This window comes from Terrapene carolina, unplaced genomic scaffold (assembly GCF_002925995.2).
Source record: "Terrapene carolina triunguis isolate 2854851 unplaced genomic scaffold, T_m_triunguis-2.0 Scaffold58, whole genome shotgun sequence".
NCBI classification, from domain to species: Eukaryota; Metazoa; Chordata; order Testudines; family Emydidae; genus Terrapene; species Terrapene triunguis.
The window spans coordinates 35,491,785-35,514,906 of NW_020664409.1; the positions used below are offsets into that span (position 1 = coordinate 35,491,785).

Sequence of the window (23,122 nt, forward strand, 5' to 3'; positions counted from 1 at the left end):
CCTGCTCTAGAATTCTATAACGGTTCAAAAATTATAGAAAAGATCACATTCTCTATTAAGCTTCACACGCTTGTCTACATAATGAAATAAGGTGTTGTTGTTTTTAAACCAGATTAGTTCAATCAAGTTTACATAGCACAACTGGAAACCTCTCTAACCACCCTTTAACACCTTTACGTGGCTGTATTCTGACATTCCAAACCTCTGAGAAATTCAAACAGCTGCTTTTTTAAAAAAAATAATATTACCGCAGAAGGTTTCCTCCTTTTCATCCCAAAAATATGGGATTTCCCAAAATAATTACCCCATCTGAGGCCCAGTGTGGGCAAAATTCAGTCATGGCCCAGTGCCAGCTTTTCTCGAGAGAGAAAGTGTTGGAGTTCTGTATGTAATGGCCCTGATGGGCCTGAAATGGGATCATGATCCCAACGTGAAAGGAAGATTCCCATGTTCAAAATGGGGTATGCAGCACTCACTTCTAGCCCTGAAAGAATCCAAGATATCAGACCTTAAAGAAATGACATTTTTACATATAGAAAAGCTATGTTAGGTAGCTTTAGAAGTTTTAACAGCTTCCTCTGAGCCCTGCACCATTGGTTGGACTCATAGGCCTGGATCTACAAAGGGACTTAGGCATTGCAATGCTCAGCATCACAACACCTAACCTTTAGACTCCTAGAAATCACAGGGATAACACTGCAATTCACAACGGCTGCTTTAGAGATCTAACCTCCCTATACAATGAATGGGGGAAGATAGATGCCATATAATGCGATCCACAAAACCCAGCACACTAGTTGGGGACCTGCCTAAGTTAGCCAATGGGAGAAGCCAATACAGTAACTCCTCACTTAACGTTGTAGTTATGTTCCTGAAAAATGCGACTTTATGTGAAACAATGTTAAACTAATCCAATTTCCCCATAAGAATGAATGTAAATGGGGGGTTAGGTTCCAGGGAATTTTTGTTTTGCCATACAGTACAGTACAGTACTATAGTTGGGAGGTGCCCCCGCTTTACCACACACAGGCACAACCCACTGGCACTGGAGACAATGAGGCAGGCAAGGAGGCTGAAGGTGCTGTAGGCTAGAAGAAGCACGTTGCGCAGCAGCAGCAGCAGCAGCTTCCCCTACTCTGCAAGCACCGAGGGTGGGGGGCTCAACCCTTGGCCCGCCCATGCCATCCCTTCCCCCAAGCCCCCACCCTTAACCTGCCTCTTCTTCCCCCCCCTCCTCCCCCTTTACTCCGCAGGCCATGTCCTCGCTCCTCCCTCCCCTGGCTCCTGCCCACAGCAATCAGCTGGCTTGCAGCATTCAGGAGGCAGGAGGGAGTGGGGAGGTGCGAGGACTCGGCACGCAGGCTCCCCCCCCCTCCCCTGCCTCCTGCCCGTGGCAATCAGCTGGTTTGTGGCGTTCGGGAGGCAGGGGAGGGAGGCGGAGCCTGCGCGCCGAGTCCTTGCTCCTCCCCACTCCCTCCTGAATGCCGCAAGCCAGCTGATTGCCGCGGGCAGGAGGCGGGGGGGAGGAAGGGGAAGGCGCTGATCCACGGGGTCTGCCGGCAGGCGGGAGGCGCTGTGGGGGGGCATAGGGGAGCTGATAGGGGGGCTGCCAGCTGTGGATAAAGCAGGCAGCCAAACGACGTTATAGCGAAGCATTGCACAACTTTAAACGGAGCATGTTCTGTAATTGAGCAGGGACGTAAGACCGAAACAACGTTAAGCGAGAGAACGTTAAGTGGGGAGTTACTGTACTAAGCCCTGTCTCTCTCTCAGATATAGGTACTTAAATCCAGGCTGCAGCAAGGTGCCTATCTCTGCTTAGTGATCAACAAATGGGAACCTGTTTCCTGGAGTTAGATGGCTTAGGCACCTGTCACTGAGCTTGGGGTGCAATCCAGACCAGGGAGGCATTGTGTCCCACATGCCCTGCAACCCTGGATGCCTTACAATGCTTTGCTGCTGTAGCTCCCAGCCTGGGATACTCACAGCCAGCCTCTAAGCATGCAGGTCATACCCTTAGTGTCTGTCTGTATGCTAGATACCTCTGGTTCAGCAGCTCTGACCCTAGAAACCTGTCTACAGCCCCACAGCCCCACGCTGGCTTTCACCAGTCTTGGTTACAATCTGCAAGGTGACCCCTACACACTCCCAGTCCCAAGATTTCCCAAAACCATGTGCTCTACAATGTTCAGCCCACTCCTGAACAGTTCAGTGAAATAATAAGGTTTATTTGTTCCTTTAAAGAGATGAAAGTACATCACAGATTATTACCTTAACTGAAGGTAAATACACCCTTCCCTTTAACCACCACACTGAGTTGATTTATAGTAAAAATAAAACAAATTTATTAACAATAGGACATAGGTTAAGTGATGCCAAGTAAAAGAAATAAAAGTAGCGATAGATACAAGCAAATAAAAGTAAAAACATGCATCTAAAAGTCTAAAATTTAACCTAGCAAGGTACAGTCTTTGTTCAAGATGGTTTCTCCCACCAGTCTTCTTTCTTCCCAGACATGGCTGACTTTCCCTCAGTCAGGACCTTCCACAGAAATACAAGGCACTAGTTTCCCTTGTCTCCCTATGTGAAAGATCTTTGTCTCAGCAGGTTTCTCACCTATATTCAGTTCCCAGAGACTTCACACACCCCTCTCCCTTGGTTGAAAGAACCATCTTTCTCAGGTTGCAAGAGCTCTGTCTCCTTGTGTCTGTCTGATGATGGATGCCAAAGATAGCTTCTGGCTTTGCTTATATCTTCTGAAGTTCAATGAGTTTGCCTCAAGAGGCAGGATGATATCATGCTGTTCTATGCAAATGGGGCTTCCATTGTATTTGCTCACACCTTGATTAATCTTAATAGACAGGTAGATAGCTGCCTTCTCTCATGTCTGGGAGAGAACCTGCCTCAGACCAAAGCATAATATCATTATGTATCCATATTTCCCCATATATTATTAATACATACATTTCACAATTATATTAATCACCAGTGTGTCAGAGGCTTTCATAAAACACCTCACTTAATAAATTTTTATAATACAGTAATATTGTATACAATCAGTTGATTCAATTACTTATCATATTTAAGAGTAGGTTAGATAAATGTCTATCAGGGATGGTCTAGACAGTATTTGGTCCTGCCATGCGGCCAGGGGACTGGACTCGATGACCTCTCGAGGTCCCTTCCAGTCCTAGAATCTATGAATCTATGTCAGGCTCAGCCCCCTTGTGTTTATAGATCAGTACGCCTTTGCAGTGTATTCTTTGAAAAGTAAAAACCCAGGCCAAGCTTCTCTCTCCTGCTGGGGCATAGACGCCATGCTGCCTCTTCCACCAATTGTTAACTTGACAGTTTTGTTTACTTGATATGTAAATGTACCTTCATTGTCTCTGCCTGATGACCAGGCTGCTGATCAGAGAAGAAAACACATTCCTTTGTTTGTCTAGGGCAGACCTGTTTAACAACTCCCCTAGTAGGCCTGGTTTAAGCACACTTTAATCATAATTCTAGCATCTATATATACCTCTTAATACACATGTGCATACTTCATACAAGAATATTAATGATTAGTGAGTTATTGTTTTTCAAATGATACCTCATAAGGCATATTTTGTACAAAGATTATTACAGTAGTGTGTTGGGTGTGAATACAGGGGGCAGTGTTGCTCAAATGCGGCCACTGTGGGGGCTTTTCTTGTGGCCACAGCCTCCTAGGCAGTGATTTGGGGGGGGGGCAAAGCAGCAGCCCCCAGGCCCTGTCCCCTGGGTGTAGGGCTTTGGGCTCTGTTCCCTGACTGCGCGGTGGCGGGCTCGGGCCCCAAACTCACTCCTCCATCACCTGTGGCCCCCACTGCCTCCCCCAGTGCCCCATCACCCCTGGCCCCTGCTATGTCTGTACCCACCTCCCCATTTAGGGCTTAGTTTGTCCCCGAGCTTGCCGGGGCTGAGTAAGTCTGCTGTGAAAAGTGATATTAACAAACATACAAATATCACTTTTCAGAGCAGACTTACTTATAGCTATCAAGTCTTTAAAAAAAACAGCCCCAAAAAGCAAAAGAAACACCAAGAAAAAAAACAAGAATGTTCAAAGCACCTTATTTGTGTTTCTATTCTGTTTTGGTCCAGTAAAGAATAGAGACAACTATACATTATTCTTATTATTGAGTCAGCAAAAAAACCCAACCACAACATAGATAAATTACAATGATTTGGACATGTATATGTGCATATTTATTTGTTTTTCCTAAAGTTAATTAAGTATTTTAGGAAAAATTGTCGGAGCGGCCACCATCAAGAGTTGGTAGCCGTACTCTGAGGCCACCAAAACATTTGGTGTGAGAACCCCTGGCTTAGGGTCATAGCACCTAAGCAGTTTCTTCTGTGAATAAGTTAGGTGCCTACCTCTCTCCATACAAACAGGGCCGGCTCCAGGTTTTTTGCCGCCCCAAGCAACAACAACAACAAAAAAGCAAAAAAAAAAAAAAAAAAAAGGGCCAGAGTGCCGCCCCTTGAAAAGGGCCGCCCCAAGCACATGCTTGGCACGCTGGTGCCTAGAGCCGGCCCTGCATACAAAAAGGCTTGAGAAGGAGGAACAGAAAACCACATTATAACTCTTAGCCATGGGCAGCAGATATAAGATGCCTGGGGAGTCTAAGCCTCCCCAAATGGGGCAAGAAATGGAGCACCGCCGCCCAAAGCGCCGAGAAGTGAAGGGGCCACCAGCGCCCGGACCATGGCCACACCCATGCTCTGCCCCGAGGCCCTGCTCCCGCTCAGCCTTTCCCCCCCCCAGGCCCTGCCCTCACTCCACCTCTTCCCACTCCCACTCCACCTCTTCCCCTGAGGCCCCCCCCCGTCCACCACTCGCGCCTCTCTGCCCCCTTTCCCAAGGCCCCCCCGCCTGCCGGAACAGGGTGGGCCAGCATCACTTTTAAAAGTGGTTCTGCCTCTCACTGTGGGACTGCTGCTGTGCTAATGCTGGAGCAACTCAGCTAAGGGGGGAATGATGGGGGCAGGGGGTGGAGAGGGGCAAGCCAGGCATGAGTGGTGGGTGCGGGGACCTCGGAGGAGGGGAAATGGAGAGGAGTGAGTGACTGGTGGAGGGGCTTGGGGCGGGGCTGGAGAGGAGTGAGCAGCAGGCAGGGGGAGCCTTGGGGGGGGGTGGAGACAAGTGGGGTGGCCTTGGGGGAAGGGGTGGAGCAGGGGCAGGAAGAGGCAGCGCTGGGGCAGGGCATCGGGGGGAGAGACTGAGCGGCAGCAGGGCCTCAGGGGGGGGGGGGGGGGGGGCGTGGGCAGGGCCTCAGGGGGAAGAAGCGGGCAGGGCCTCAGGGCGGGGCCTCAGGGCGGAGCAGGAGTGGGGCCACAAATGGGTCGCCCCCCACAACTTCTAGAGAGCTTTCAGCACTCGTGCCCAGCCTCAAGAGTCACGTGTCGAATATGCTCTTAGCCCAGTGGTTAGAGCATTCACCTGGGATGTACCAAGTCTAATTTCAATCTCCCCACCCCGCTCTGTCAGAGGATGAGAGAAGATTTGAACAGGGGTTTCCCACCTCTCAGGTACATACTCCATCCACAGAACTATAGGATATTTGATATGGGGCTCCCTCAGTCTCTCCTGTTAAAGCTGTTCCACTGTGGCTAAATAATGAAAGCATGATTGAAGGACGGGATTGGACCCAGGTCTCCAATGGCCCAGGTGAGTGCCCCACCTACAGGCTACTAGGGTGACCAGATGTCTCAATTTTATAGGGACAGTCCTGATATTTGGGGCTTTTTCTTATGTAGGCTCCTATTACCCCCCACCCCCGTCCCGATTTTTCACACTTGCTGTCTGGTCAACCTACAGGCTACCAATCAGAGTCATTGTCTCTCATGCTCTCACTTTCTATCCCAATGACTAGTTAAGTATTTTTCCACAGTGCAGCACTAATTGGACCAGACAGAGAGAGAGCACAACTGCAAATAACTCCATAGCCAGTGGTTAGGCCACCCACATGGGAGACCCAGCGTTAAGTTCCCCTGCTCCAATTACTCTTTAGTTAGCTTCAACGTGAGAGACTGAGGGAGCCCTACCATAGCTTGGTGGGTGAACCCTTTGCTCCCCCTGTGGCAGAGGGGGCAATTAAATCTGGGTCTCCCCAATGCCAGGTGAGTGCTCTAACCCCTGAGCTAAAAGCTATACAGCAAGTACCTTTTACATATCTTCCTCCAGCTGAATTTTGTAGCTTTATGGAGGCTAAAAGTCAGACTTAGCCACTAAGTCTGGGGTTTAAGCACCTATATACCTCTGTAGAGGTAATTGGTACCCTGGTAACTAAGGCATCTGGCTTCCTAGTTGGAGGGATCGAAGGCACTGTGTCATAAACAAAGTAAATAGTGTCTTGTCAAGGTTTTCTGAGATGACCAGATTAATTCTTGTGGCTTCAACACTCATGAGAAATGTAGCCATCTCAATCTCATACCATCATATTGTCTCTCAAATATATGTATGTGTATGTATATATACTCATAGCTCAATTGTTTAATGATGCTGTAAGAACTAGGGGAGACATACAATAGTAAAGGAACACAAATGTAAATATAAAAATTATTATAATAAACTTCACAGCTGCTATACTTATCACAATATCTTTGTCCTGAGGAAGTTAGCCTGTGAAATTCCAAAAGACTTTTGTACCATGTCACATATCCATTATTATATTAAACTACCAGACAGTGCAGTGAGCTCATATGATGTATTAATGCTTGTACTGTTATAGGATGGTCCTTTGTAGTTCAGAAATAATCATGCTTTTTGCAATATGTATGTTAGATTTTTATTGAAGGTAGCAGAAGTACAGTTCTTACAATCCTTTAATTTTTACTGCTACAGTCTAGTCCTTTAAAAGAGTAATGCATAAATTGTTCAGTTGTGCAAACTGGATTCCCAGTCAAAATTACTTTTGTGATATTATGGTTCATCTTAAATGCATCATCCTCTATTTCTCTTATATTGTTCAGGGAGAGATCCAATAGTTCCAAATTAGCCATATTGTCAGTGAATGTTTTTGGTAAGATTTTTATGCCATTACAGCATACAGTTAATTCAATCAGATTTTGAAGGCCTGAAAAAATGGGTGGAGTCTGGAGACAAGTTTTGTCCAAATGCAGAAACTCTAGCTTAGTATTATTTACGAATAGATTTTTGGGAACATTACCAATACAATTTGCAGATAAATTAAGAACTTCCAGCTGCTCCAACCCTGAAGGGAAGTCCGAAGGCAGCTCTGAGAGTAAATTACTAGACAAGTCAAGTTTTCTTAAGGTAAACCTGCCAGCAAACAAGAGAAGTGGAATATTTTGGATTCTATTTTTAGAAATTGAAAAATGTTCTAGGTTGTGGAGGGTTGTGAATATAGCATGTGATATCTCAGTAAAATTATTATAATCTAGCAGCAAGTCATTAAGACTCTTCAGGTTGTCAAACAAACCCTCAGGCAAATGGTTTATTTCATTGTGGGACAGAACAAGGATCTTAAGGTTAGGAATGGGATCAAAAACTCCTTGTGGTATGGTGGAGAGATGGTTACCAGCCAGCATTAAGGTATCAAGCTTGGAAAGCCCCACAAACATGGGTGCAAACATCTTCAGCCTGTTATTAGAGAGGTCGAGATAGGTGAGTTTTTCTAGGGAGCTGAAAATTGTACTGTCCAGAAGACCCAATCTGTTTTCAGCTAAGTTTAACCAAACCAGTTTCTTTGTGTTCCTGAACAAGTTTGATGGCAAGTCTGTGAAATTGTTCCCAGAGAGATCCAGAGAGAGGACGCTCTTGCCGATATTGTCAAACGAGTCATTCTGAAGTGACAGCTTGTTGTTGGCTAAACCAAGGAATGTGAGATTGAGAAGGTGCTGAAACACTCTTGGAGAAATGAGGGTTAAATGGTTGTCGTTCAAGATCAATGTTTCTGTTTTTTGAGCGATACCATGTGGAACTTCATATAAATTGGCACGGCGGCAATCCATTAGAGAAGGGGTGCATAAACACTTCTGCGGGCAGTCTGGCAGTGAAAGGACATATCCAAAGAGCAGCGGAAATAGCACAGAGATCATTATTACAGCCTGCAGGGGAACATTGGGGAAAAAAGGGAACAAATCAACCAATAAATGTGAGCTCCTTCATTTGGGTGTGGTTTATTTCTAATAAATAAGGCTATATACATGACAATTTTTCATCTACATCTCACCAACATTGCCAGTCATTTTCAGTAACTAAAACCACCCTTTAACAACATTTAGTGTTTATCTGTTCCTGATCAGGGATGTTTCAGACAGTGCTGCCAAACCTGCCACCACAGGATTCTTAAGGGCTCATGCCACACCCCGGACAGGCTGAAATGCCAAAGTGCTGGTTTCTGGTGCTACTGTAAATTGATGAAGCTGCACTGACATCAGTGGAGCTGCACCATTTTACACTAGCGGAGCATTTCACTTGTGATGTTTACTGATCATATTCTCCAGTGGTGAATGCTCTGGAACCCACATATATGTGCCAAAGCAGGGAGATTTTTTGGTGCTTACAGCTCTCTCTGGTGATAGTTTGAGCCTCCTAAAAAATCAAGGTGCTTGCTTCTGATCTCACTTAGACCAATGTAAATCAGGAGTAACTTCACTGAAGTCAATGGGGTTACACCAATGTAAAACTGGCACAAGAGAAACTAGAATTAGACACAGGATATCTCCCATTTGATTGTAATCATGGTGCATTCTGTAGGTTCCCTTCTCCTATTCTCTAGCTGCAATCTTTCATCCACTGTTTACCTAATTACCTCCTCATAACCAAAATACCCCAGTTTTTGTCATAGGACATATTTCAGTCTCTCGTCAACTGTCATAGGAGTTTAGAAGACAGGGAAGGGACATTTTGAATCTTGCAGTAGGGAAATACAATTAAATGGCATCACAGGGACTTTGAACTGACTACTTGTAGGGAGTCTGTCTAGTATTTTGCTTTTAGGATTTTTCTACTTGGGAAGTTAAACCAGTGTAGTTAAACCACCAGAATAATTTTCCTGTTTCGCATAAACTGGGAAAAGACACTCATACTGGAATAAGAGTGTCTACATGAGGACTTATACCCACATAACTAGACTGCTTTCAATTCACATATCCATATAAAAACACTGTGTAAACAACCCCTTTTACATTCTCATGATATTCTTTTATTCCCATATTTTTCTTTCCCTCTACATATGCATAACTTTCATTGCCATCCATGGGAGTTCTGTATATGTAGAGGGGACACAGAACTGAGATCCATTATGTAACTCAGAGGCAGAATTTTGCAGTATTCTCCTATTTTGACAAGGTTGACTACAATATTAAATGAAAGTTATCAATCTGATTTCTGTCTAAATGTAACCACTAAATTTCATCTTAAGAGATGGGCTGTGTTTTCTCTGAAAATAATTTAAAGGTGATTTACAAAGTGGCGAAGAAAAAGTTTGCATCCATATTTTTTTGTTTATGATTTATCAAAAAAGCCTAAAAGGTTGAATAGGATTTTTTTAAGTGCTGTTTTTTTCTGCCTTTTTTTTTTTTACTACATTAGAAATTCATCTACTCTGTTTTTCTTGGAAGTCTTTCTGGATGACAGAAGAATTAGTGAGATTGATCTCACAAGGAAGAATAGAATGAAATCTTAGCAACTGAGAGGAAATTTTTAACCAGACTGGTCTATAACTTCTTTTTTGTTTTTGTTATTTTAATTTTTTCTTAATATGTATTTAACTCAAACACCTGGCAAACAGCTGGTGAAATATTCAAACTCACATCTACAACTGAAGGATACTAAAGTTCCCTGCACAGTTCTATGATTCTCCAAACAGTTCTCCAGTAAAAATAGTAAGGACAAGCTTTATATTTCTAAGATAAAAAATAAGATTTTTTTTCCTTTTAAATAAGCAAAGCAAAACCAAAAACCTTTCAGAGCTTCTTAGATCATAAAGCAGTAATAAAAAGGGCACAATGCCATTTTTAAAATTTTCATTTGTAGGTCACCTTTAAGAAAACAAGAAAAAAATCACCCATTTTTGTTGACAACAGATAAGCAGGGTAAAAGAACTAAAATTGAGTACATCTGTGTCTAATTTTAGATAAATCAACATAAGCATTGTACAAGTTCAAAAGTGAGTTAATATCAGTTTATAGCAAAATAGTTCTAAACAAATGGCCAATATACTCAACCTGAAATGTTCCTATGTGTTCCTTCAGCAGTCTGACAAATGTAACCAAAGCTAATTTCACAAGCTGTAGCTTTCATTGCTTAACTTATGTTCGTTGGCTTAATTTGTTTATTGAGTAAGACTTCCCAGAAGAAAAAAAAAAAAAAGGATGATGAGGAAACACAAGAAAACACCTAAATTTTATAGCACCGCTTAGATACTACAGTGATTGGTGTAAAAACTTTAGTCAAGTAGAAAAACAATAAAGGATCTGTCCCACCTTGCCATGATTAGCAGTAAGCCTTTTGTTACAAGCATGTTTGGACAGCATTCTTGCAAACTCATACCTGTGACTAGACTTTGGGCCTGCACAGAACTCTATTTTGTGGGGGCTGTGTACAGGTGCACAGTAGGGTTGCCAACTTTCTAACGGCACAATCCCAAACACCTTGCCCTGCCCCCTGCTCTGCCCCTGCCCTGCCCCTTCTCCGAGGCCCTGCCCCTGCTTGCTGCCTCCCTCCTTCCTCCGTCGCTCGCTCTCCCCCACCCTCACTCATCTTCACCAGGCTGGGACAGGGGATTGGGGTGTAGGTGTGGGGGTGGGGGTGGGTGAGGGCTCCTGCTGGAGGTGTGGGCTCTGGGGTGGGGCCAGAGGTGAGGGGTTTGAGATGCAGGAGGGGGCTCAGGGACCAGAGCTGGTGCAGGGGGTTGGTGTGTTGGGGGGAATGTGGGGTGTGGGCTCCAAGACGGAGTTTGGGTGTGGGAGGGGACTCTGGGCTGGGGCAGGGGGTTGGGGGACGGGGTCGCAGTGGCACTTACTGCGGCTCCCAGGAAGTGGCTGCCAGGTCCCAGCAACCCCTAGATGCACGGGCAGCCAGGGACGCTCCGCACGCTGCCCTCACGCCCGCAGTTCCTGGCTCCCGGCCAATGGGAGCTGCGGAGCCAGCACTTGGGGTGGGGGCAGTGCGCGGAGCCTCCCTGGCCGCCCAAGCGCCATGGGGCTGCAAGGACCTGGCAGCCACTTCCGGGAACCGCGCGGAGCTAGAGCAGGCAGGGAGCCTGTCTTAGCCCCGGGCCCCTGCTGCACCACCGACTGGACTTTTAACAGCCTGGTCGGCAGTGCCACCTGGAGTCACCAGGGTCCCTTTTCAACCGGGCGTTCCGGTCGAAAACTGGACACCTGGCAACCAGGGGCAGATTAACAAATTTGCCGCCCCTAGGCCGTCAAAAAATTGCCGCCCCCTTCCCCGCCAGCTCACCTCCGCTCCCCCACGGCAAGCCGGGGAGGGAGGGGGGAGAAGGGGAGTTGTGGCCCACTCAGGGGATGGTGGCAGTGGAGCAGGGGTGAGCTGGGGCAGGGAGTGGTTCCCTGCCCCCTCCCCCCAGAGTTACTCCCCGTGCCCGCCGGCCCCAGCTCACCTCCGCTATCCCCCGAACGTGCCGCTACTCGCTTCTCCTCCCTCCCTCCCAGTGCTTTTGCGTGGCAAGCCTGGGAGGGAGGAGGGAGAAGGGGAGTTGCGGCGCGCTCGGGGGATGGCGGCAGCGGTGGAACAGAGGTGAGCTGGGGCGGGCCGGGGAGCAGTTCCCGGCCCCCCATTATTCCCCGCGGGCCCTAGCTCACCTCTGCTCCGCCTCCTCTGAGCGCGCTGCAACTCGCTTCTCCCTCCCTCCCAGCGCGGCAAGCCTGGGAGGGAGGTGGAAGGAGGGAAGCGCGGCGTGCCTGGGGGAGGAGGCGGGCCGGGGATTTGGGGAAGGGGCGGAGTTGGGGAGGGGGCAAGAGCAAATTTGCCGCTCTGGCAAATTTGCCGCCCTAGGCCTAGGCCTTGTTAGCCTAAGCGATAATACGCCGCAGCTGGCAACCCTAGTTGACAGGTCCACCCGTGCAGATAAGTTTTCAGCACTGGAGCCCTAGTTTCATAGCACAGGACAAACAAAGTAGCACAAACACAGGAATAGTAAATATAGCCTAGATAGGGACACCTACATGCCACAGTGACAGATGCATGAGAGATGTCTAGCTAGATTACACTGCAGATCTGCTATGTAACATATTGAAATATTGATTTAAAGAGGTCAAAATATTGTTTTAAGGAGGTCAAATCTGTTTACTATAGACAAAATGTCTTTTTTATTATGCCATCGATTCAACATGAATGACATTTAGTGTATCAAAAAAGATTAAGATAATTTTACACTGGTATCTATGAAAACAGTATAGTGAGCAAGTGATTAAAATATATTTGATTGCTGATATAATGATGTATCTTTAGCTCACGTAAGGTGAATTCGGTGTCTCTCTTTCTGCTTTCTGCAATACTTTGTTAAGCTCCAATCTTCCAAACCCTTATGCTCAAGGTTAATTTTATTACCATGAGTAGACATTGTGGGATGGCAGTAAAGTTAAGCATGTGCATAAATGTTTTGAAGGTTCAGGGCCTTAGTGGTATGTTGTAATAGAAAAAATATAAAAACTATAAATTACAGATCAAAATCAAATCCTCCTCTCTGTCTTTGCATTTTATATGTATATGATTTTATTTTCTGTACTTACAGTTGTACGGAGAATTTGCATGTTTCAATATTTTTTTGCATCCTTATCTAATGGTGACCATGATGACATCTCACGTGTTCTACAATATGCTGTGTCTTTTGTCAAGGACCTGATGCAATGATATGAAAGATTAAAAAAAATAGAATGAAGTTTTCAATTAATACCTGAGAAATACCAATATCAAAAGGAATACCACTTGTAGTCATTTTTCCACAGGATGTCACAATAAATAAAAAATAACAATTAAAACATTGTACATTTATATAGCAGAGCTTTTTATCACAAAGGATTCTGAAATGTTGCACGAACTAGACATGTAAACCAACTGCATCTACTTCTGGGATGAAAAAAACCCCAGCCAAATAGTGCATAGCATACTGCACAAAAATGGAAGAAAGAATACTTTTTTTGGCCAAGAACAGCAATATCTTACTTACGAAAAGTGCCACTGTTGAATGACTGAACTGACCCTGCAAAATTGAAACCTGAAACTTCAAAGAGTCTATATATTCCAAATATATCAATCTAAGTAATGAAAACTTTATTCCAACAGAGTCTGAGTCTTGGGTAATCCACCTAGTGCTCAGGCATTTGTTAAGAATGAGAATGGAAACATGCATAAATGCTGTTCATAATGACTATGTTAAATAATAGGTTCCCTCTCTTTACACGTATTGTTAAATGTCACGAAAAATACAAGTGGAAGTCTTCTAAAGATATTTTTAAATGTATTATTATCAGGAAATGTTAATGTGCGGCAAGTTCCTCCATTTACTTTTCATTTTACAGAACATCACCTCTTGTTAACACAACTAAGAGGTCAAAGGCAGTTCTGCAGAAAAGGACCTGGGGATTACAGTGGACGAGAAGCTGGATATGAGTCAGCAGTGTGCCCTTGTTGCCAAGAAGGCCAACGGCATATTGGGCTGTATTAGTAGGAGCATTGCCAGCAGATCAAGGGAAGTGATTATTTCCCTCTAATCAGCATTGGTGAGGCCACACCTGGAGTATTGTGTCCAGTTTTGGTCCCACCACTACAGAAGAGATGTGGACAAATTGGAGAGAGTCCAGCGGAGGGCAATGAAAATGATTAGGGGGCTGGGGCACATGACTTATGAGGAGAGGCCGAGGGAACTGGGATTATTTAGTCTGGAGACGAGAAGAGTGAGGGGGGATTTGATAGTAGCCTTCAACTACCTGAAGGGGGGTTCCAAAGAGGATGGAGCTAGGCTGTTCTCAGTGGTGGCAGATGACAGAACAAGAAGCAATGGTCTCAAGTTGCAGAGGGGGAGGTCTAGGTTGGATATTTGGAAACACTATTTCACTAGGAGGATGGTGAAGCACTGGAATGGGTTACCTAGGGAGGTGGTGGAATCTCCATCCTTAGAGGTTTTTAAGGCCCAGCTTGACAAAGCCTTGGCTGGGATGATTTAGTTGGTGTTGGTCCTGCTTTGAGCAGGGGATTGGACTAGATGACCTCCTGAGGTCTCTTCCAACCGTAATATTTTATGATTTTATGAAAGGCCATCTATGTCAATGGAATTCTCTCCATTGGGCCAAAGAGAGAGTGTATGAGAATGACTCTGTAGCCTGATGGTTGGGGCAACCACGTGGGAGGTAAGAAACCCGGGATCCAGTTCCCCTATACTAATCACTCTTTAATTATTGCTACACAGTGGAATAGCTTCAACAGGAGAGGTTGAGGAAATCCCCCACCAGAATATCTTGTAGCTCAGTGGTTGGGGCTACCTCCTTATAGGTAGGAGACAATTGTTCAGATTCTTTCTTCCCACTTCTAGCAGAGGGGGAGAATTGAATCTGGACCTGCAACATCCTGGGTGAGTGCTCTAACTACTGAGCTAAAAGTTACGGAGTGGGAGGGGTAGCATCTCCTCTGACAGCCATTTTGTGTGACATGAGTCAGCTCCTTAACTCATTCTTCACAAGAAATTATTTGGGCACCTAAGCTGCCTGACTCCAGGAGAGGGGTTTCCAGTTGTGGAGTGCCAGCAGAGATAAACATCTCCCTGCAACCTCAGCGTAGGCATCTATCTATGAGAGAGGGACAGCACTTTAGGACATATCTGTCTCCTCAGCATCTCTGTTGGTTAGCTTAGGCAAAAACAGTGTCACGGGGGGTTCTGGGTACATGTCGTCAGGCCCCTCCCCCCCCGTGAGAGCAACGGAAGACAATTGTTTCATGCCTTTTTAACCTGGGTTACCTGTGCAGACGACATACCACGGCAAGCATGGAGCCCACTCAGCTCAGCTCAGCTCACCGTCACCATATGTCATCTGGGTGCCGGCAGACGTGGTACTGCATTGCTACACAGTAGCAGCTCCTTGCCTTTTGGCAGTAGATGGTGTATTACGACTGGTATCCATTGTCGTCGTATTCCTCAGTGAGTTCGGTCAGAGGCACCTGGGCAGACATGTTTTGTCTCCTGGAGACTCAGTCCTGCTGGCAGTCCTATTGAACCATCTTGACGATGATGGCTAGCAGTCGTAATACAGCATCTTCTGCCAAGCACCCAGAAGATGCCGATGGCTATCAGTCATGCTGCACCGTCTGCTGCCAGCCTAAGATGTAAAAGATAGATGGACCAGATTTGTTCTGTATTCATTTGCTTCCCCCTCCCTCCGTAAAATCAACGGCCTGCTAAACCCAGGGTTTTGAGTTCAATCTTTGGGGGGGCCATTCTGTGTGACAGTTGTTTGTGTTTCTCCCTGATGCACAGCCACCTTTGTTGATTTTAATTCCCTGTAAGCCATGTCGTCACTCGCCCCTCCCTTCCTCCCTCCGTCAGACAATAGTTTCGTGCCTTTTTTCAGCCCAGACGCCATAGCACTGGGATCATGGAGCCCACTCAGATCACCGCGGCAATTATGAGCACTATGAACACCATGCACATTGTCCTGGAGTATATGCAGAGCCAGAACATGCCAAAGCAAAACCAGGCGAGGAGGCGATTGCAGTGCGGCGACGAGAGTGATGAGGAAATTGACATGGACATAGACCTCTCACAAAGTACAGGCCCAGCAATGTGCAAATCATGGTGTTACTGGGGGAGGCTCATGGCGTAGAACGCCGATTCTGGGCCCGGGAAACAAGCACAGACTGGTGGGACCGCATAGTGTTGCAGGTGTGGGACGATTCCCAGTGGCTGTGAAACTTTCGCATGCGTAAGGGCACTTTCATGGAACTTTGTGACTTGCTTTCCCCTGCCCTGAAGCGCCAGAATACCAGGATGAGAGCAGCCCTCAAAGTTGAGAAGCGAGTGGCGATAGCCCTGTGGAAGCTTGCAACGCCAGACAGCTACCGGTCAGTCGGGAATCAATTTGGAGTGGGCAAATCTACTGTGGGGGCTGCTGTGATCCAAGTAGCCAACGCAATCAAAGAGCTGCTGATATCAAGGGTAGTGACTCTGGGAAACGTGCAGGTCATAGTGGATGGCTTTGCTGCAATGGGATTCCCAAACTGCAGTGGGGTGATAGACGGAACCCATATCCCTATCTTGTCACCAGAGCACCAAGCCACCAAGTACATAAACCGCAAGGGGTACTTTTCAATGCTGCTGCAAGCCCTGGTGGATCACAAGGGACGTTTCACTAACATCAACGTGGGATGGCCGGGAAAGGTACATGATGCTCGCGTCTTCAGGAACCATGGTCTGTTTCAAAAGCTGGAGGAAGGGACTTTCTTCCCGGACCAGAAAATAACCGTTGGGGATGTTGAAATGCCTATAGTTATCCTTGGGGACCCAGCCTACCCCTTAATGCCATGGCTCATGAAGCCGTACACAGGCAGCCTGGACAGTAGTCAGGACCTGTTCAACTATAGGCTGAGCAAGTGCCGAATGGTGGTAGAATGTGCATTTGGACGTTTAAAAGCGCGCTGGTGCAGTTTACTGACTCAGATAGACCTCAGCGAAACCAATATTCCAATTGTTATTGCTGCTTGCTGTGCGCTCCACAATATCTGTGAGAGTAAGGGGGAGACATTTACGGCAGGGTGGGAGGTTGAGGCAAATCACCTGGCCGCTGATTACGCGCAGCCAGACACGAGGGCGGTAAGAAGAGTACAGCAGGGCGCGGTGCGCATCAGAGAAGCTTTGAAAACCAGTTTTGTGACTGGCCAGGCTATGGTGTGAAACTTCTGTTTGTTTCTCCTTGATGAACCCTCCCCCTCCCCCCCCCGGTTCACTCTACTTCCCTGTAAACTAACCACCCTCCCCTCCCCCCTTCGAGCACCGCTTGCAGAGGCAATAAAGTCATTGTTACTTCACATTCATGCATTCTTTATTAATTCATCACACAACTAGGGGGATAACTGCCAAGGTAGCCCGGGAGGGGTGGGGGAGGAGGGAAGGAAAAGGACACACTGCACTTTAAAACTTTAAAACTTTAACACTTATTGAAGGCCAGCCTTCTGATGCTTGGGCAATCATCTGGGGTGGAGTGGCTGGGTGGCCGGAGGCCCCCCCACCGCGTTCTTGGGCATCTGGGTGAGGAGGCTATGGAACTTGGGGAGGGCTATTGGTTACACAGGGGCTGTAGCGGCGGTCTCTGCTCCTGCTGCCTTTCCTGCAGCTCAACCATACGCTGGAGCATATCAGTTTGATGTTCCAGCAGCCGGAGCATCGACTCTTGCCTTCTGTCAGCAAGCTGACACCACCTATCCTCTTCAGCCCGCCACTTGATCTCTTCAGCCCGCCACCTCTCCTCTCATTCAAATTGTGCTTTTTTGCACTTTGACATTGACTGCCTCCACGTATTCTGCTGTGCTCTGTCAGCGTGGGAGGACATCTGAAGCTTCGTGAACATATCATCCCGAGTCCGCCATTTTCTCCTTCTAATCTTCGCTAGCCTCTGCGAAGGAGAAACATTTGCAGCTGGTGGAGGAGAAGGGAGAGGTGGTTAAAAAAGACACATTTTAGAGAACAATGGGTACACTCTTTCACGTTAAATTTTGCTGTTCACATTACACAGCACATGTGCCTTCGTTACAAGGTCGCATTTTTCCTCTTATATTGAGGGCCTGCCGGTTTGGTGTGAGAGATCACTCATGCAGTGCCAGGCAACAGAATTCGGCTTGCAGGCAGCCATGGTAAGCCACAGTCTTGGCTTTTTTAACCTTCATAACATGTGGGAATGGTTTCAAACAGCAGCACCCTCATTTCCCATACCAAGCACCCGTTGGGTTGGCCATTTAAAATGGGTTTGCAATGTAAAAGGAAGGGCTGCGGTTTCCGGGTTAACATGCAGCACAAACCCAACTACCCCCCCCACACACACCCAATTCTCTGGGATGATCACTTCACCCCTCCTCCCCACCGCGTGGCTAACAGCGGGGAACATTTCTGTTCAGCAGAGCAGGAACGGGCACCTCTGAATGTCCCCTTAATAAAATCACCCCGTTTCAACCAGGTGACCGTGAATGATATCACTCTCCTGAGGATAACAAAGAGAGATAAGGAATGGATGTTGTCTGCATGCCAGCAAACACCGGGACCATATACTGACATGCTTTGTTATGCAATGATTCCAGACTACGTGCTACTGGCTTGGCGTGGTAAAGTGTCCTACCATGTCGGACGGGATAAGGCAGCCTTCCCCAGAAACCTTTTGCAAAGGCTTTGGGAGTACATGAAGGAGAGCTTTCTGGAGATGTCCCTGGAGGATTTCCGCTCCATCCCCATACATGTTAACAGACTTTTCCAGTAGCTGTACTGGCCGCAATTGCCAGGGCAAATTAATCATTAATCATTAAACACGCTTGCTTTTAAACCATGTGTAATATTTACAAAGGTACACTCACCAGAGGTCCCTTGTGTGCCCTCAGGGTCTGGGAGCACGCCTTGGGTGAGTTTGGGGGTTACTGGTTCCAGGACCAGGGTGATAAACATATCCTGGCTGTTGGGGAAACCGGTTTCTCAGCTTCCTTGCTGTGAGCTATCTTCATTGTCTTCATCATCATCTTCCTCGTCCCCCAAACCCGCTTCGCTGTTGCGTGATTCTCCATTGATGGAGTCAAAGCACACGGTTGGGGTAGTGGTGGCTGCACCCCCTAGCATGGCATGCAGCTCCGCATAGAAACGGCATGTTTGCGGCTCTGCCCCGGACCTTCAATTTGCCTCTCTGGGGTGTGGTAGGCTTGCCTTAGCTCCTTAATTTTCACGCAGCACTGCTGTGCGTCCCTGTTATGGCCTCTGTCCTTCATGGCCTTTGAGACTTTTTCTAATATTTTGCCATTTTGTTTACTGCTACGGAGTTCAGCTAGCACTGATTCGTCTCCCCATATGGCGAACAGATCCCGTACCTCCCGTTCGGTCCATGCTGGAGCTCTTTTGCGATCCTGGGACTCCATCATGGTTACCTGTGCTGATAAGCTCTGCGTGGTCACCTGTGCTCTCCACGCTGGGCAAACAGGAAATGAAATTCAAAAGTTTCCGGGGCTTTTCCTGTCTACCTGGTCAGTGCATCTGAGTTAAGAGTGCTGTCCAGAGCGGTCACAATGAAGCACTGTGGGATAGCTCCCGGATGCCAATAACATCGAATTCCGTCCACACTACCCCAAATGCGACCCGCAAAGGCCGATTTCAGCGCTAATCCCCTCATTGGAGGTGGAGTAAAGAAACCGGTTTAAAGGGCCCTTTAAGTCGAAAAAAAGGGCTTCGTCGTGTGGATGTGTCCAGGCTTAATTCGATTTAATGCTGCTAAATTCGACCTAAACTCGTCGTGTAGACCGGGCCTCAGACTCCGTGCTTGCAAGAGGGAAAGTATTGCCTCTTAGAGGCACCCAGGGAGTGGTATGTAATTGTCCCAGGTCACACACTGGGTGGGGGCTCGAGCCGGTTTTGCATTGTGTTATTGAAACGGAACCCCTAGATACTGAACCCGGCCCTTGTTGCTGCCAACTCAGATGGACAGAAGGGTTACATAGGCTCCTATTACCCCCTACCCCCTGTTCCGATTTTTCACACTTGCTGTCTGGTCACCCTATAGATGCCTAATCCAGGCGTTGTGGCTTGCAGTGTTGTTCCTGTGATTTTCAAGGTGCCTAACAGTTAGTCACCATGACAATCAGTGTTCCACCGCCTAAGTTCTTTTGTGAATCTATCCCAAAGATATTGTCAAAAATTTCTTCTTCTTCTTCTTTTTTTTTTTTTGAGCCATAAATTGAAAAGAAGCGTCTCGTCTCTTGTTCACCACAGCTGATGCCAAATAGGTCAAGATGTTAAATAAGTTAGAGAAGATTTCCATTTTGTTAAACTATAAAAATCAATTGTATTATTTCTGCCAGCCTTGGAGGAAAGCCAGGTTTTGTGATAGGAACACTTTTAATGTTTTGCTTGTAAACATCATGGAAAGAAAGATGCCACATTGTCAAGCCAGGTTCTCCTATTCATTCATTTAAGCGATGACAATTTATGGGTAATTGATCCAAAGGGAGTGTGATGCTTTAAAACAGCGGTCCCCAAACTTTTGAGGGTTGCGCCCCTCCAACTCCTGTCTGTGCCCCCCTCCCCGCCCCGGAGCTGGGGCCAGGAGCAGGGCTGTGGCTCTGAGGGGTGGGAGGAGGACACGGAGAGAAGTAAGGGGGCCAGGCTGGGGCGACAGCTGAGGGTGGCTCTGGGCTGGGAGCAGGGCTATGGCCAGGGGCCACAGCTGGGTGGGGGGAAGCAAGAGTGGAGTGGCAGCCAGGCTGCGGTGGAGGCCAGCAGCCAGGCCAGCGGCTAGCTGCGGCTCTGCTCTCAGCCTTGTCCCCAGCCTCAGCCCTGGGCCGGGAATGGAGCTGTGGCCAGTGGCCAAGGCTAGGGGCAGGAGCAGAGCGGAGCTGGGAGTGGGGAGGGACTGGGTGGTGCTCCCTCTCTGCCCCCGTGGGGGCTGACCTAGGCCCCGCCGCACCCCGCAGGATGTTCCTACATGCTCCCCTAGGGCGGTGCACCCCACACTTTTGGGACCTCTGCTTCAAAAGGACCTATAAGCACGGCAAAAGCTTTTGGTAGTCTGTCTTTCAGAGGACAACTTTCTGTTCCCATCCTCTCGCAAATACTTTCTTTATATTATATATTTATAACTTTATACCATTCATGGGCAACCTGTGGCCCGCGGGCCGCACGCGGCCCATCAGAGTAATCCGCTGGCGGGCCGCGAGACAGTGTTTACATTGACCGTCCGCAGGCATGGCTGCCCGCAGCTCCCAGTGGCCGTGGTTCACCGTTCCTGGCCAATGGGAGCTGCTTTATATGCTAATATCAACCAAAATGTTCCAATCTATATTTCCCTAAACAGAAATAGTCTCATTTTTCAAAAGTGCTGAGCACTTGCAGCTCCTATTGAATTAATTGGCATTTTGTAGTTGCCCAGCACTTCTGAAAATCAAGCTATTTTAATGTAGGTGATAAATAAGGATTTAGGATCCTAACTCTAGTCTTACAGCCATTCTTACATTCTGTAATCAGCAAGGCACCTCGCATCTATGCCAGCAACTGGAAGGGAAATGGTATAGGACCCACTTTAGTGGCTCTATGCTACAAGAGGATTCCCCTTCCCTGGGGGAAATTGCCAAAGGCTGAGTAAGCTGGCTTTAGAGCAGTTTTGTGATTGCACAGTGCCATAAAGTTGTCACAGTGTACCTGAGAATCAATACTTTTTGACTGATAACTAACTATTCCCAGGAAAAGTAGTTTTTATTTAAATACAGCTCTACCCCGATATAACGCTCTCCTCAGGAGCCAAAAAATCTTACTGCGTTATAGGTTAAATGGCGTTATATCGAACTTGCTTTGATTCGCTGGAGTGTGCACCCCCCCCCCCCGGAGCGCTGCTTTACCGCATTATATCCGAAATCGTGTTATATCGGGTCACTTTATATCGAGGTAGAGGTGTATTTTCCTTCTGAGTCTACCTCTACCAAATGGCTATTTTGAATTTGTGATTTCTGGTGAGTTTGATTTATTGGGTCAGTGAGAAGTGAGTTATTTTCTTTTCTTGGTCTTATCTCTTTTTCTTCTCTGGGTCATTTCCATTTCCTTTAGTTAGAAAACTGATATTCCTATTTTTCTTATTAGCAAAGCTCTCCTCTTGTATTTATAAGCATATTGTTATCTGTTTTCCCAAATTATTTTTATCTGTTCATTTCTTTGGATTAGGGTCCCTGATCTGTGATATTTAGTTCAGATAATCAAACTTTTTGCTTATTCTCTCATTGTTAGAGTTGTTTTGTGGGTGTTGCTAAGCTAATTTGCTGAATAACCTTTCCTAAATTCTATTAATTCCAAATCCTTTCTAGCCCTCGCAGTTGTGAAGAAAGCCTAAAAACATCAGCTGAGTGCACCCAAAAGGCTCAGAAACTGGAAGACAAAAAGAACCCCAAAGTATTCTTTTAAAAAAAAAAATCTCATGAGGCCTGACTCATGATTTTTGAATTCTGAGAGTTCGTTTTGGTCTTCCACTTAGTGATGACAGTAGCTCTTGTAGACTTTTTGGCACATAGGGACAAGGCAGGGGATGAAGAGAAGATAAATAGTTATCTTCTCTCCAACCCCTGCCTTGTCCCTATGGACAAGAACACATAGCAGGGAAGAGCGTGTCTGAGCGGGTTTAGGGTGTTTGGTTGCCATGAATAATATCTGAGGCACCTTTGACTCCTTTTCGACCTGTTGAATAGCTGTACTAGTGTTTGCTATAATAGGTGTGTAGCTAAGGGCGTTGTACTGTGCCCTTCTCTAAAAAAACAACAAGGAGTCCGGTGGCACCTTAAAGACTAAGAGATTTATTTGGGCATAAGCTTTCCTGGGTAAAAAACCTCACTTCTTCTGCGAGCAGAGTTTCTGTTTTCAGGCTCTGGGAAAACCTCTTCAAATTCCCCATTACTCCTTTACCACTAGGGTGACCAGATGTCCCGATTTTATAGGGACAGTCCCGACTTTGGGGTCTTTTTCTTATATAGGCTCCTATTACCTCCCACCCCCTGTCCCGATTTTTCACACTTGCTGTCTGGTCACCCTATTTACCGCTCTCAACCCCTGCCCTGTACTGAGGGGCTAGAGCCACAGCCCCAAGGGTTAGAGTTCCATAGCAGTGGCAGGGAGGGGTCATACGGCGGAGCAGAGCAGTGGGAAGTGGAACGTCAGCGATGGAGAGGTCGATGACATCACCGTCAGTAGGCGTGTCAGAACAACGGAAGTACTTTCCTCGACCAATGGGAAGTCTGAGCTGAAGGTTACGGGGAGAGGGAAGTGGGGGAGAAGCCGGAAGTGCTGGTTTCATTGTGTGTCTGACGCTGCTGCCGGCTGCCCGGACTTCAGCCCCGTTGCCACCACTGCGCCTCGTTCGCCGCCGCCTTCCCCGCGCGCCGTGTCTGTCT

At 47.0% G+C, this 23,122-nt stretch overlaps 1 protein-coding gene across 1 annotated transcript; it reads right to left on the bottom strand.

Moving 5' to 3' along the window:
* Positions 1 to 6,796: 6,796 nt before the first annotated feature.
* LOC112108502 (insulin-like growth factor-binding protein complex acid labile subunit) lies at positions 6,797 to 10,283 on the bottom strand. The gene is made up of 2 exons (XM_024202653.3): positions 10,222 to 10,283; positions 6,797 to 8,097 (listed from the first exon to the last, which is right to left on the bottom strand). Exon 2 carries the CDS (start codon positions 8,086 to 8,088, stop codon positions 6,853 to 6,855), a length of 1,236 nt encoding a protein of 411 aa, XP_024058421.2. The 5' UTR covers positions 8,089 to 8,097; positions 10,222 to 10,283; the 3' UTR covers positions 6,797 to 6,852.
* Between the last annotated feature and the right edge of the window lie 12,839 nt (positions 10,284 to 23,122).

Coding starts and splice junctions, on each gene's coding strand:
- LOC112108502 (XM_024202653.3), bottom strand. CDS start 8,088: ATGATCTCTGTGCTATTTCCGCTGCTCTTTGGATATGTCCTTTCACTG.